This window comes from Odontesthes bonariensis, chromosome 23 (assembly GCF_027942865.1).
Source record: "Odontesthes bonariensis isolate fOdoBon6 chromosome 23, fOdoBon6.hap1, whole genome shotgun sequence".
Taxonomy (NCBI): domain Eukaryota; kingdom Metazoa; phylum Chordata; class Actinopteri; order Atheriniformes; family Atherinopsidae; genus Odontesthes; species Odontesthes bonariensis.
Genome location: NC_134528.1, coordinates 31,734,589 through 31,747,731, shown reverse-complemented (window position 1 = coordinate 31,747,731; position 13,143 = coordinate 31,734,589). Strand labels below are relative to the sequence as shown.

General features: G+C 44.5%; 1 protein-coding gene across 2 annotated transcripts in view; it reads right to left on the bottom strand.

Annotated features, from left to right (window-relative positions):
- atp6v0a1b (ATPase H+ transporting V0 subunit a1b) overlaps positions 1-13,143 on the bottom strand; it is a 54,612-nt gene that overhangs the window by 5,897 nt on the left and 35,572 nt on the right. For both annotated transcript variants that reach the window (XM_075457981.1, XM_075457982.1), the window contains exons 20-21: positions 2,289-2,406; positions 2,003-2,174 (exon numbers count right to left, since the gene is read on the bottom strand). In XM_075457981.1, coding sequence (XP_075314096.1) covers positions 2,003-2,174; positions 2,289-2,406 — 290 coding nt within the window. The remainder of the gene's footprint in view (positions 1-2,002; positions 2,175-2,288; positions 2,407-13,143) is intronic.

Here is a 13,143-nt window from a genome sequence, read left to right as displayed (position 1 = left end):
TTTTGGATTTACATATCATGGATGAGCCCTTTTCAAATGAAAATCTATTTTCTTCATAATGTGTAGCCAGTTTACTAAACAGCTGTCTGACAGATCTGAAGACATTTGTGTGAAACAGTCCAAGTGTAGCGATAAATGTGAGATGCTAATGATTCTGTGTCTGTTCCATCGGTGCATCTACTGCACCGTTACTTCCACAGACCGTCTGTGTGCGCACTTTTAGAGAGCAAAATCAAATGCACGATGAAGTAAAGAATAAAGATTCCAAATATTTGAATGTTTATAGCCATGATGTCCCATGACCTCCAGCTGAAGCAGCTGGGGATGTGTTAGCCATGCCTCTTATCTGCCTCTGCACTCACTCTGCTGCATGCTGGATGAGCGGTGGGAGCGAGTGTCAGGACGGGATGGAGCCTGGGTGTGTGATAGATTATCATGGCCAGTCAGTAAACTCATTTGGGAATGTCTCATTTTGCTAGCATTCCTGGTGTGCATGTAATGCTAAAGAACTGCAGAGATGAGCAGATACTGGGTTGAAAGGGTGAACAGGTGTTTATGTATTCTGTCAGTGTGGAAGTGTGTATGAATACACTCTGTACCTAATAATAATTATTATTATTATCATTATAATACACTCTGTACCTGCTCACCATGCACACATACACAGTTATTACACTTTTACTAGCATGCATGTAAGCTTTACAGTTCTGTACAAATGTCTGATCCAGCACTAATTTCTTCATACATTTCAAGGAAACAGCAAATAGTTGCACAAATATGAATAAATTTAAAGTGAATATCTGCTCTGAGCTCCTTTCTCCTCCAACACAGCCTGAACCCTCTCAGACCAGCTTTCTGTCCTTTCTTTAAGGAGTCTTCAGGAATAGTTCTCCAGGCTTCTTGAAGGACATCCCAAAGCTCTTCTTTGGATGTGGGCTGCCTTTTGTTGCGTTCTCTGCCAACATGATCCCACACTGCTTCAGTAATGTTGAGCTCCGGGCTCTGGGGAGGATTCATCCCTCCATCAGACCTGCTGCCACTGATTTTCAGCCCACTTCTTGTGTCCTTTGGCACAGCTCAGCCTTTTCTCCCTGTTTCCCTTCCTGAAGAACGGCTTCTTGACAGCCACCCTTCCATGGAGCCCATTTCTGAGGAGGCTTGGGCCAACAGCAGATGGATCAGCTGAAGGTCCAGATGCATCTCTCAGCTCCTGTGTCAGGTCTTTGCTGGATGTTTTCCTCTTTCTTAAGGACATCACTTTCAGATCCTGTTCATCTGCTGGAGATAGTTCTTTAGGCCTGACACTTCTTCTTCTGTCCTCCACTTGTCCAGTTTCCTCAAATGTTTTAAGGACACACTGCACACCATGCTGAGATATGCCAAGTTTTCAACTAACAGCTCTTTGGGAATCACCTTGTTGCTGCAGAAATCCTGTTTTCTGTCTGTCACACTGTGTTATCTTTGCTGTTTTTCACACATGCAGCTAAAGAAATGGGAACAAATGATGTGTCTCTGTGACAGGCTGCTGGGAACAAAGTGCCTAAAGATCCAGTTTAAAACGGCTTCTTTGCTAAGTTGGACACAACACTGGTTCATTCCTTGAGTTAGGAGCCTTTTTCCTGCCTGAATGGTTCATAGCTCAGAGCTAAGTGGCTTAACAAAGAGAAAACACATTCCTCTGAAGATGCTCAGGTACAAGGACTGGCCTGAAGATGAGGGAAGAAGCAGAAAATGTCCAAAGAAAAACTCTGAAAGAGCTTCAGAAAGCTGGAGAAATTGATCAGGACACTTAAAGGTTAGAAGAAGTCTGGCTGCTTGGAGGGAAGCAGGAAGAAATGAGGACTGGATCAGGACTTTATGGGCATTGCATCCATACACAGTGAATCTTGTATGATACATCAATCAATCAATCAATCAATCTTTATTTATATAGCGCATTTCATTCCACAGGCAACTCAATGTGCTTTATATACATATGTGTGAGTATGTGTGTGTTTCGAACCAGTGCAGACGCAGGGCATGCAGGAATGCAGATAGGCCCTCCATGATGAGTAGAATGGCAACGGTGAGAGTGGCAAAAGCAGAAAAGATGACTGACAAGCCAAAGAACCCGGCCCCGCTCCGGGAGGACAAACCCAAGTGCATCACCATGGACCACAGCACCTCTGACAGCTCTGCAGATACCATGACAACAAGAAGGTTTGCATCAAAATAAAGAATCTCTCAATCCAGCATTGTATATTACAGAAATGTAAAACTTGGTTCTTTATCCACAAACTCTGACTTACGTGCATGGGCAAGACTGAGGGCCCATAGGCGCAGGTAGGATGCTGTGTTAGAGATGCATCCCAGACAGTACTCTATGGTGTGGATGGCCTGGTGGACAGCCACGTCACCAAAGTCAAACTGTGGTGCAAACAGAAGAACATGTGAGCATAGACACTCATCTTTGTGTCTACTTTCTTTTTTAATGCATCTTTGTTTTCATTATTTTTTCTAAAAATGACTTCTGCATTCTCAAAGGGAATATAGAATAAGCAGCTAATAAGCCTGGAACCTTGGATAAGAAGAGAATCAGTCATCACTTTTACATGCAAACAAGAAATCAGGTGACTCAAAGAAAGCATCTAAAGTACACGATGTAGAGCTTGTTGCACTGCATGCTTAGTGCTAACCTTGTTACCTTAGATCCACATGCATGGACAGTGAATAAAACACAGTGCATGTGCTTGAGGACTCCTAGTTTCAGCTTTACTCACACAGGCAGTGGAAGATACTGCCACTCCGCATTTTCCCTTTGTTTGAACTCCCTTTTTAAAGGTTTCTCTCTGCTACTCTCTGTGGTTGTGATCATGCAATCATTAATTTTTCCAGATACTGCAGGTCAGATTAAGAAGGTAAAGATCCAAGAAGGTAAATAGACTGTTTGAAGGTGAATAGAAGGTTTCCTGTCTAGTTAACCACTCACAGCACTTTAACACTATAAGCCACATTCACATATATAAACACTCAAACAGCACTTTTTACTCTACACGTGTTCATTGGATATGCTTTTCTCTATCCCCACACTGATGGGTGAATCAGAGGCAACATGGGGTTCAGTGTCTTGCCCACTTTGACACGTGGTCTACGAAGCCCAGGGATCTAAACACCAGCCTTGCAGCTGCTCTTTCTTCTGAGTCACCCCTCCAAGAGAAAAGTGTCCAACAATGTAACTTAGTAGTTTCTCTCAGAAGAACCTATCTGCATGGCAAATGCTTTTCTGTTGAAATTTATACATGTGTTAAATAGCCATTCTCCAAATCAAACATGGGGCTGACATGAGATTCTACAGAACCTCTTCAATCGCAGCCTGGGTCAGAAGGAAGTCCCAGTGCTGTGGAAGATCTCCTGCCTTGTTCCAGTACTTAAACAATCTTATCCATCTGTCCTCTGTGACTGCAGACCTGCTACCCTAACATCCCCCCTCACAAAGGTCCTGGAGACACTGTTATTGGCTCTACTAAATAAACAAGTGAACACCTTTCAGAACCGACTATACTTGGCTTATCGTCCTGTGGCTGGTGTGAAGGATTGGCATCCTCTACCTGCTTCAGTGAGTCCACTCTCAGCTGGACAAAGCAGACTGTGAGGATCATGTTCATTGATTTCTCCAGAGCTTTTAATACAATACAGCCTGCACTGTTATGTAAGAAGCTGCAGAAAATCCAGGTGGATGCCTCCACAACCACCTGGATTGTCGACTCCGTCACAAACAGAGCACAGTGTGTGAGGCTGAAGGGTTGTGTGTCTGAGAAGGTGGTCCGCAGCACAGCAGCACCACAGGGGACTGTACTCTCACTGTTTCTCTGCACTCTGTACACCTCAGACTTCCAGTAGGACTCAGAGTCCTGCCATCTCCAGAAATGCTCTGACGACTCTGCAGCTGGTGGATGTATCAGTGATGGACAAGAGGCTGGGTACAGGGAACTGGTTGATCTCTTTCTGACATGATACGGCAACAATCAACTCATCTGGAACACAAGGCTCTACTTCGTAAGGACGTTTAGGTTATTCAGTGTCCACACCAAGATGTTGCATATCCCCTATAAGTCTGTGGTGGAGAGTGCAGTCGGCCTTTGGGGTAGCAGCATCAGAGCCACAGACACAAGGAAACAGAACAAGCTCATGCAGAAGGCTGATTCTTTGCTGGGGACTGATCAGGAACTCCTGGACCTGATTCTGTAAAGAGGAACATTGCAAAAGCAGCTCAAAATGATGGACAATGCTTCACACTCTACACGACACAGTGATCACAAATCAGTGCCAACAGCATGACTGTGTCAGGAAAGGGGGGCTCCTTTATGATAAAACCGATTATAAAATACATACTTTGTCCTCAGAATAATAAGAAGTAGTAGTTGTAGTTGAGCAGTAATTTATTCAATTCAATTTATTTATACAGTGTCATTTCACAATATGTCTAATCTCAAACGCAGAAAAACAAATCCAATTTTAACCCAATTTATTGTAATCCAAGTAGAATAAAATGAAATCAACTCAACTCATTATAGCTGTTCAGCTATTCATACATAATGCCATTTTGGTTTAAAAAACCCAAAACAAATGACCCTGAGTCTTCAGTTGGATTTAAACCCCCATCCTGAGCCTGCTCAGACCGGCAACTGGCAGGATGGAAACTGATTTTAAACAGACTTCCATGTAAAATGTGTGGAATGCAGCTTTAAGAAGATTGGTTCTTAAAGCTGATTCAGCTTTGCTCCATTTACCACAGGAGTTCAACTGAAGAAGGGATACTACTGCCCCATTCCCTAATGGTTGGCCACAGGTGCAAATCCTGTTTTGGTGTTAAAAAGTAAAATGTCAGAATTTGCCAGTGATGTATAGTGGAGGTGGCTGTTATGGAATGTGTGTGTATATATGCATTATTCTCAGATTTACCGCTGGATATGGATCGTGATAGAGGAAATTTATCCTTGTAATGAGTTCAATAAGCAACAACTGTGTGTTTTTTCCTTTCTTTAAAACAATAGAACATCTTTTCTTTGCAGTAACTTTATACAATCAGCCTGTTTAGGCTGCTGCTGCTGAAAGTGAAGGCATGCCAAAAGATGATGCTCCAACTGGTTCTGCTGCCAGGTCAGCCGCTGATGTGAGTTATTCACATGGGGTGTCATGGCAGCTCTGCATGACCTCTGATGTCACTGGCAAAACAAAGAGCTAAAACGTCTGGCTTGTTTTGGTTGGCTGCATCTTTTCCCTCAGCAGGATCCCAGTTAAGGGATGTATTTGTGTGCTGTTAACCAACACAGTGCTTCTGTTCTCACCATCCTGAAGCAGAGCCTATGTTTCCTGTATGAAGTGGACAGGAAGGGTGCCTGTTGGTCTACATCACATTGTTGATTTTGGCTGTCTTATTTTCTGTTTACACATTTCTTTTATTTTTTTAACCATTGAAACTGAATTTACAGAGTCCAAACTAGCTGTTCCTGTTCAAAGGCTATCCACCAGGAATGGTGAACAAAAACAACACCAACCTCTCCAACCATATTGGCCTGACATGATGATGTTTGACAAACATTTAAGCTGAGTGAAGGCTGGTGGTTTTCCAATGTACTGTTACAACATCAAAAAGAGACAAATGGGAAGACTATAAATCTATGATGCAGCTGATCAAATTGCAACTTTGTCAGAAAGCTGGACCACAAGCCTAAAACAACTAAAGAACTGATTTGATAAAAGGACAGAAAAAACTAAAACAAAACTGATATTTTCATATATTTGACAAAATGATGTCAATACAAATCCCAACAAATGTAATATCAATGCACTTCAAAGATAGTCTAATTCAAGCCAATTACAATTCAATATTTTATCATACAATCATAATCTAATGAAATCAAATAATAAAATGCCAAATCTGTGAGCAGCTCTATAAAAGCAGAAGTTGTGTCAGTTTGCTGCTCTGCAGCATTCAGGTGTGTATTAACACGATGCCAAGGACGAAAGACATCAGCAATGATCTCAGAGAAGCAGCTGTTGCTGCCCATCAACCTGGGAAGGGTTATAAGGCCATTTCCAAACTATCTGGAGTCCATCATTCTACAGAGAGAAAGATTATTCACAGGTGGAAAACATTCAGGAGAGCTGTCAATCTGCCCAGGAGTGGACGTCCCAGCAAGGTTACCCCAAGGTCAGAAACCCAAGAGCTACATCTCAGACTCTGCAGGCCTCAGTTAGCATGTTAAAGGTTAAAGGTCACCCAAGGTCAGAAACCCAAGAGCTACATCTCAGACTCTGCAGGCCTCAGTTAGCATGTTAAAGGTTAAAGGTCACCCAAGGTCAGAAACCCAAGAGCTACATCTCAGACTCTGCAGGCCTCAGTTAGCATGTTAAAGGTTAAAGGTCACCCCAAGGTCAGAAACCCAAGAGCTACATCTCAGACTCTGCAGGCCTCAGTTAGCATGTTAAAGGTTAAAGGTCACCCAAGGTCAGAAACCCAAGAGCTACATCTCAGACTCTGCAGGCCTCAGTTAGCATGTTAAAGGTTAAAGGTCACCCAAGGTCAGAAACCCAAGAGCTACATCTCAGACTCTGCAGGCCTCAGTTAGCATGTTAAAGGTTACAGGTCACCCCAATGTCAGAAACCCAAGAGCTACATCTCAGACTCTGCAGGCCTCAGTTAGCATGTTAAAGGTTAAAGGTCACCCCAAGGTCAGAAACCCAAGAGCTACATCTCAGACTCTGCAGGCCTCAGTTAGCATGTTAAAGGTTAAAGGTCACCCAAGGTCAGAAACCCAAGAGCTACATCTCAGACTCTGCAGGCCTCAGTTAGCATGTTAAAGGTTAAAGGTCACCCCAATGTCAGAAACCCAAGAGCTACATCTCAGACTCTGCGGGCCTCAGTTAGCATGTTAAAGGTTAAAGGTCACCCCAATGTCAGAAACCCAAAAGCTACATCTCAGACTCTGCGGGCCTCAGTTAGCATGTTAAAGGTTAAAGGTCACCCCAAGGTCAGAAACCCAAGAGCTACATCTCAGACTCTGCAGGCCTCAGTTAGCATGGTAAAGGTTAAAGGTCACCCCAAGGTCAGAAACCCAAGAGCTACATCTCAGACTCTGCAGGCCTCAGTTAGCATGTTAAAGGTTAAAGGTCACCCCAAGGTCAGAAACCCAAGAGCTACACCTCACTCTGCAGGCCTCAGCTAGCATGTTAAAGGTTAAAGGTCACCCCTAGGTCAGAAACCCAAGAGCTACATCTCAGACTCTACAGGCCTCAGTTAGTATGTTAAAGGTTAAAGGTCACCCCAATGTCAGAAACCCAAGAGCTACATCTCAGACTCTGCGGGCCTCAGTTAGCATGTTAAAGGTCACCCCAAGGTCAGAAACCCAAGAACTACATCTCAGACTCTGCAGGCCTCAGTTAGCATGTTAAAGGTTAAAGGTCACCCCAATGTCAGAAACCCAAGAGCTACATCTCAGACTCTGCAGGCCTCAGTTAGCATGTTAAAGGTTAAAGGTCACCCCAAGGTCAGAAACCCAAGAGCTACATCTCAGACTCTGCAGGCCTCAGTTACCATGTTAAAGGTTAAAGGTCACCCCAAGGTCAGAAACCCAAGAGCTACATCTCAGACTCTGCAGGCCTCAGTTAGCATGTTAAAGGTTAAAGGTCACCCCAAGGTCAGAAACCCCAGAGCTACACCTCACTCTGCAGGCCTCAGCTAGCATGTTAAAGGTTAAAGGTCACCCCAAGGTCAGAAACCCAAGAGCTACATCTCAGACTCTGCAGGCCTCAGTTAGCATGGTAAAGGTCACCCCAAGGTCAAAAACCCAAGAGCTACATCTCAGACTCTGCAGGCCTCAGTTAGCATGTTAAAGGTCACCCCAAGGTCAGAAACCCAAGAGCTACATCTCAGACTCTGCAGGCCTCAGTTAGCATGGTAAAGGTTAAAGGTCACCCCAAGGTCAGAAACCCAAGAGCTACATCTCAGACTCTGCGGGCCTCAGTTAGCATGTTAAAGGTTAAAGGTCACTCCAAGGTCAGAAACCCAAGAGCTACATCTCAGACTCTGCAGGCCTCAGTTAGCATGTTAAAGGTTAAAGGTCATGTCAGCACAGTTAGAAACAGACTGAACAAATATGGCTTGTGTGGAAGGGCTGCAGGAGAAAGCCTTTTCTCTCTAAAAAGAACATGGCAGCACAGCTTAGGTTTGCAAAGCTGCATCTGAACAAACCACAAGACTTCTGGTTTGCCCAGCCTTTGCCGTGCAGTATAGCCTTAAATAATTGTAAATTATTGTCATAACATTTATACCATGGATATTATTTGAAATTAAGGCTTGTAAGTCCCACAGCATTGTCAGTGGGCATTTGTATGTTGTTTTCAGCACCGTTTTCTGTATGCATTCCGGGACCTGTGCCCGTCTCATCATCCCTGCGCTGTCATACGTACTTTCCGTTCCGGCACCTTGGGATTTACAAATTAGGCACTGGTTGTAATGTATCATTTCTGATGTGAGCAGGTTGAATTCCAAGGACACAATCAAGAGCAGCAACAGAAAACAACTCTGCTTCAGAGAGCTCTCCACCTCTACATCTGTGCATGCTGCCGTCTTGATCACCATAACGTCATACAAAAAAACATTACTTCAAGTTGTTGCTGCAAAACGTAGTTCTAAAAGCTGTTGGATAACGGGGTGGACTTAGTTTTCACTCATTGCTTCTATATTTTGTTCAATAAATGACAATGTAATATGTCATGTGTTGTTGTACATCTGAGGTTGTATTTACCTCATTTTAAGACCTGGTAAGGACCACATGATTTTATTTTATTATGTCCTGATACATAAAACTTTAGAATTAATACAAGGTGGCTCAACGTCTTGAGGTACCTCTTCCTTCAAGTATTTCAGCTGATCATTAAGGCTTCATGAAAGACCGATATTCATTTTTTTAATATTAGATGCCTTCTTAATATCCTTTACAGTCCCTCTCCATCTAACACTGCAGAGATTTTACTATCTCTCAATGCTGAAAAAGCTTTTGAAAGGGTGGAGTGGGACTACCTTTTTTACACTCTTGAAAAATTTGGATTTGGTTCAAAATTTGTGTCCTGGATTAAAGTTCTTTACTCCTTACCAATGGCAGCTGTACGTACCAACAATAACCTTTCTCCCTATTTTTAACTGCAAAGAGGCTCCAGACAAGGTTGTCCAATGTCTCCGCTCTTATTTGCAATTATCATAGAACTGCAAGCATTTGCTATTCAGGCATGCAAACTTGCCACCTTTCGGCGAAATTCGCCGTTTTGAAATCAAAATGGGTCATTCTTCTGAATCGCGTAGATCCGAGGAGAAAAAAAAATGGGGGGGGGGGGGGGGGGGGGGGGGGGGGGGTGAGCATGTCAACTAGCGAGTGGAACTGTGAACCTCAAAACTACACTAGACCTATGTGACAACAAATGACTGACAAGAGTGGCGTGTGAGAGAACCACTATCACCAATCAGAAGTGAGGAGGGCGAACCCCTATTCACACCCCCCCCCCCCCGGACCACCCCCCTGCTACAATTTGACTGATGTCCTGAAATAGTCTTCATAACGAATTGTGTCGTTAGATCAATTAATGTGCTTTTAATAGTGTCTTTGATACAAGTGTCAGCTAAATGTCTTGATAACAGACTTGAAATAGTCTACAATTCCTCGATATTTCACCGCCTCACAGAACGCTGTTTGTGTTAGTGCTACTCGAGGTAACTGTAGAGTGGCTAACTAGCGCCTTCCACACAAGTTCAGGGCTTTGCTAATACTTTTAGCCAACGTCAATGGAGACCTTAATTGTCGCCGGACTTGGCTTTTTAACGAGGTATGCCCCTTCATAATACCCTCCGATAATCACGGAAAGGGAACATTTTGCCCATTTGAGGAGGTCGTTTCATTCGTCGTGAGTTTATCAATGCAGAGTCCGGAGAGCTCTGCCACAGGTCGTATTTGAGAGTGCGACCCCCATCCCCTCGCTGTTCGCCCACACCCCCGTTGATACCCCCGTTGATGATGACAGCCTACAGGTGCACTCGTGTTCATCCAGTATGATGCACCATCAATCGAAGTTAAAAGGGGCACAATGTAGGATTACGTAGTGCTCGTGGCATGCATGTCTCAAAACTTACACTGTCATGAAAAAATGCCGTTTAACTAAGCTTGCCGCGAGAATGTTTTTCTGTTAGAGTGCCAGCTGTCGATACAAATTTGTCTCTGGCGGTACGTCAAGTGAATTGCTGATATAAGTTTTTCCCGTGGAGCTCGTTTGGCTCGGCATGCCAAACGTTCACTTTCGTGGTTTAATGACAGCGGACCGCGAAAGTGGTCGGGAGAGTCATCGTTCAGGCTATTACTAAGCATAGGCTGTCTTGGGGCAGTAATTAATTAAACGTTTAATCCTACATACTTGTAGTATCCCTTTAAGGACCATGGGACTAAATTTTTCGTTAAATTTAATGTAATTAAATGTATGATACTACAGTTAAATGCTTTTGAAGACCTGTGATGTTATATATCAAACACATAATAGTACAGTAAATGCAATTGATAGGCCTACTGTACCTATAAATTCATCTTTTATGCTGCACAGCTGTTCTCTACTTAATGCAAATGGGACATACTGTATATTTTATAATATATATTTTGTATAATTTACAACTTAATGCGTCTCATGTTTCCGCTTTTCCGCGCGTGCCGTGTGTCCGTGTACCCTTCTCACCTTTTTCACCCCTGACCAGTTTGCATGCCTGGCTATTGGACAGGATATTAATATTAAGGGAATTGATAGGGGGGATTAATAATAATTATAATAATACATTTTATTTACAACGCACTTTTCATTTACAACAAAATCTCAAAGTGCTAATTAAGGTGTAAGGTATCGCTTTATGCGGATGATTTGCTGCTATATATTTCAGATCGCTTGTTAAGCCTCCCTAAACTGCTGGGCACATTGAAAAATTTCGGCAAAATATCAGGTTAGAAAATATATCTGCAAAAAAGTGAATTAATGCCAATCAACGTTTCTGCAGAAAACATCTCTCTCAGTTCAACCCCTTTTAAAATAAACACAAAAAAGTTTAAATATCTGGCAATTTGGGTTACACATAACTACCAAGACCTATATAAGGCTAATTTCTACCCCTGTTAGATGGTCTGAAACAGGACATTAAACGTTGGGATCTGTTGCCCCTTTCCCTGAGTGGAAGGATCAATACTATCAAAATGAACGTACTACCTAAGTTCCTTTATCTGTTTCAGAACCTTCCCATATTTCTGACCAAATTCTTCTTCAGCTCCATAGATAAGCTCATCCATAGATAAACCTTTATCTGGAACAAAAAAAAACACGTACACGTAAATGCATATTGCACAGACCACGTCTTCAGGGCGGCATTGCACTTCCTAATTTTTTGTTTTACTATTGGGCAGCCAACATTAGAGTACTGATGTTTTGGATGTCAGATACAGACAGTTCAAACACCCCTAAATGGTTAACCTTGGAACGCATTTCCTGTGGACCCTGCTCCTTACCAGCTTTATTGTGCACTGAACTCCCATTAGCAAAGCCCATCTCTTATTATACCCTTAACCCTGTTGTGGCACACTCAGTTAAAATTTGGAATCAGTTCAGGAGATCGTTTACTCTTAACAGCCTCTTCCTTTTTGCTCCGATGACACAAAAAAAATCTCATTTCCTGTCGGATGGAGCTTTTGGTGTGTGGTCCAGGAGTGGGACACATTCATTACAAGATCCATATGTAGACAATAACTTTGCTTCTTTTGAACAACTAGTAGATAGATTTAATATCCCTAGATCCCACTTCTTTAGATATCTACCTTGTCCTGCTGGGGGACTTCAATGCTCACGTGGGCAATGACAGTGAGACCTGGAGGGGCATGTTTGGGAGGAACGGCCCCCCCGATCTGAATTAGAGTGGTGTTTTGTTGTTGGACTTCTGTGCTCGTCATGGACTGTTCATAACGAACACCATGTTCAGGCATAAGGGTGTCCATATGTGCACTTGGTACCGGGACACCCTAGGCCGCAGCTCGATGATCGACTTTGTGGTTGTATCGTCGGACTTGCGGCCGTATGTCCTGGACACTCGGGTGAAGAGAGGGGCGGAGCTGTCAACTGATCACCACCTGGTGGTATGTTGGCTCCGCTGGTGGGGGAGGAAGCCGGTCAGACCTGGCAGGCCCAAACGTATTGTGAGGGTCTGTTGGGAACGTCTGGCGGAATCCCCTGTAAGGAGGAGTTTCAACTCCCACCTCCGGCAGAGCTTCAACCATGTCCCGGGGGAGGTGGGGGACATTGAGCCCGAATGGGCCATGTTCCGTGCCTCCATTGTTGAGGCGGCCGACCGGAGCTGTGGCCGTAAGGTGGTCGGTGCCTGTCGTGGCGGCAATCCCCGAATCCGCTGGTGGACCCCAGTGGTGAGGGAGGCCGTCAAGCTGAAGAAGGAGTCCTATCGGGCCTTTTTGGCCAGTGGGACTCTGGAAGCAGCTGATGGTACCGACAGGCCAAGCGGAACGCAGCCTCGGCGGTTGCTGAGGCAAAAACTCGGGCTTGGGAGGAGTTCGGGAAGGCCATGGAGAATGATTTCCGGACGGCCTCGAGGAGTTTCTGGTCCACCATCCGGCCGCTCAGGGGGGGAAAGCGGTGCACCATCAACACCGTGTATGGTGAGGGCGCGGCTCTGCTGACTTCAACAAGGGACGTCGTGAGTCGGTGGGGGGAATACTTCGAGGGCCTCCTCAATCCTACCGACACGCCTTCCGATGAGGAAGCAGAGTTGGGGGGCTCGGACGTAGGGCCTCCCATTTCTGGGGCTGAGGTTACCGAGGTGGTCAAAAACTCCTCGGTGGCAAGGCCCCGGGGGTGGATGAGGTCCGTCCTGAGTTCCTCAAGGCTCTGGATGTTGTGGGGCTGTCTTGGTTGACACGCCTCTGCAGCATCGCGTAGACATCGGGGGCAGTGCCTCTGGACTGGCAGATCGGGGTGGTGGTCCCCCTCTTTAAAAAGGGGGACCGGAGGGTGTGTTCCAACTATAGGGGGATCACACTCCTCAGCCTCCCTGGTAAGGTCTTTTCGGGGGTACTG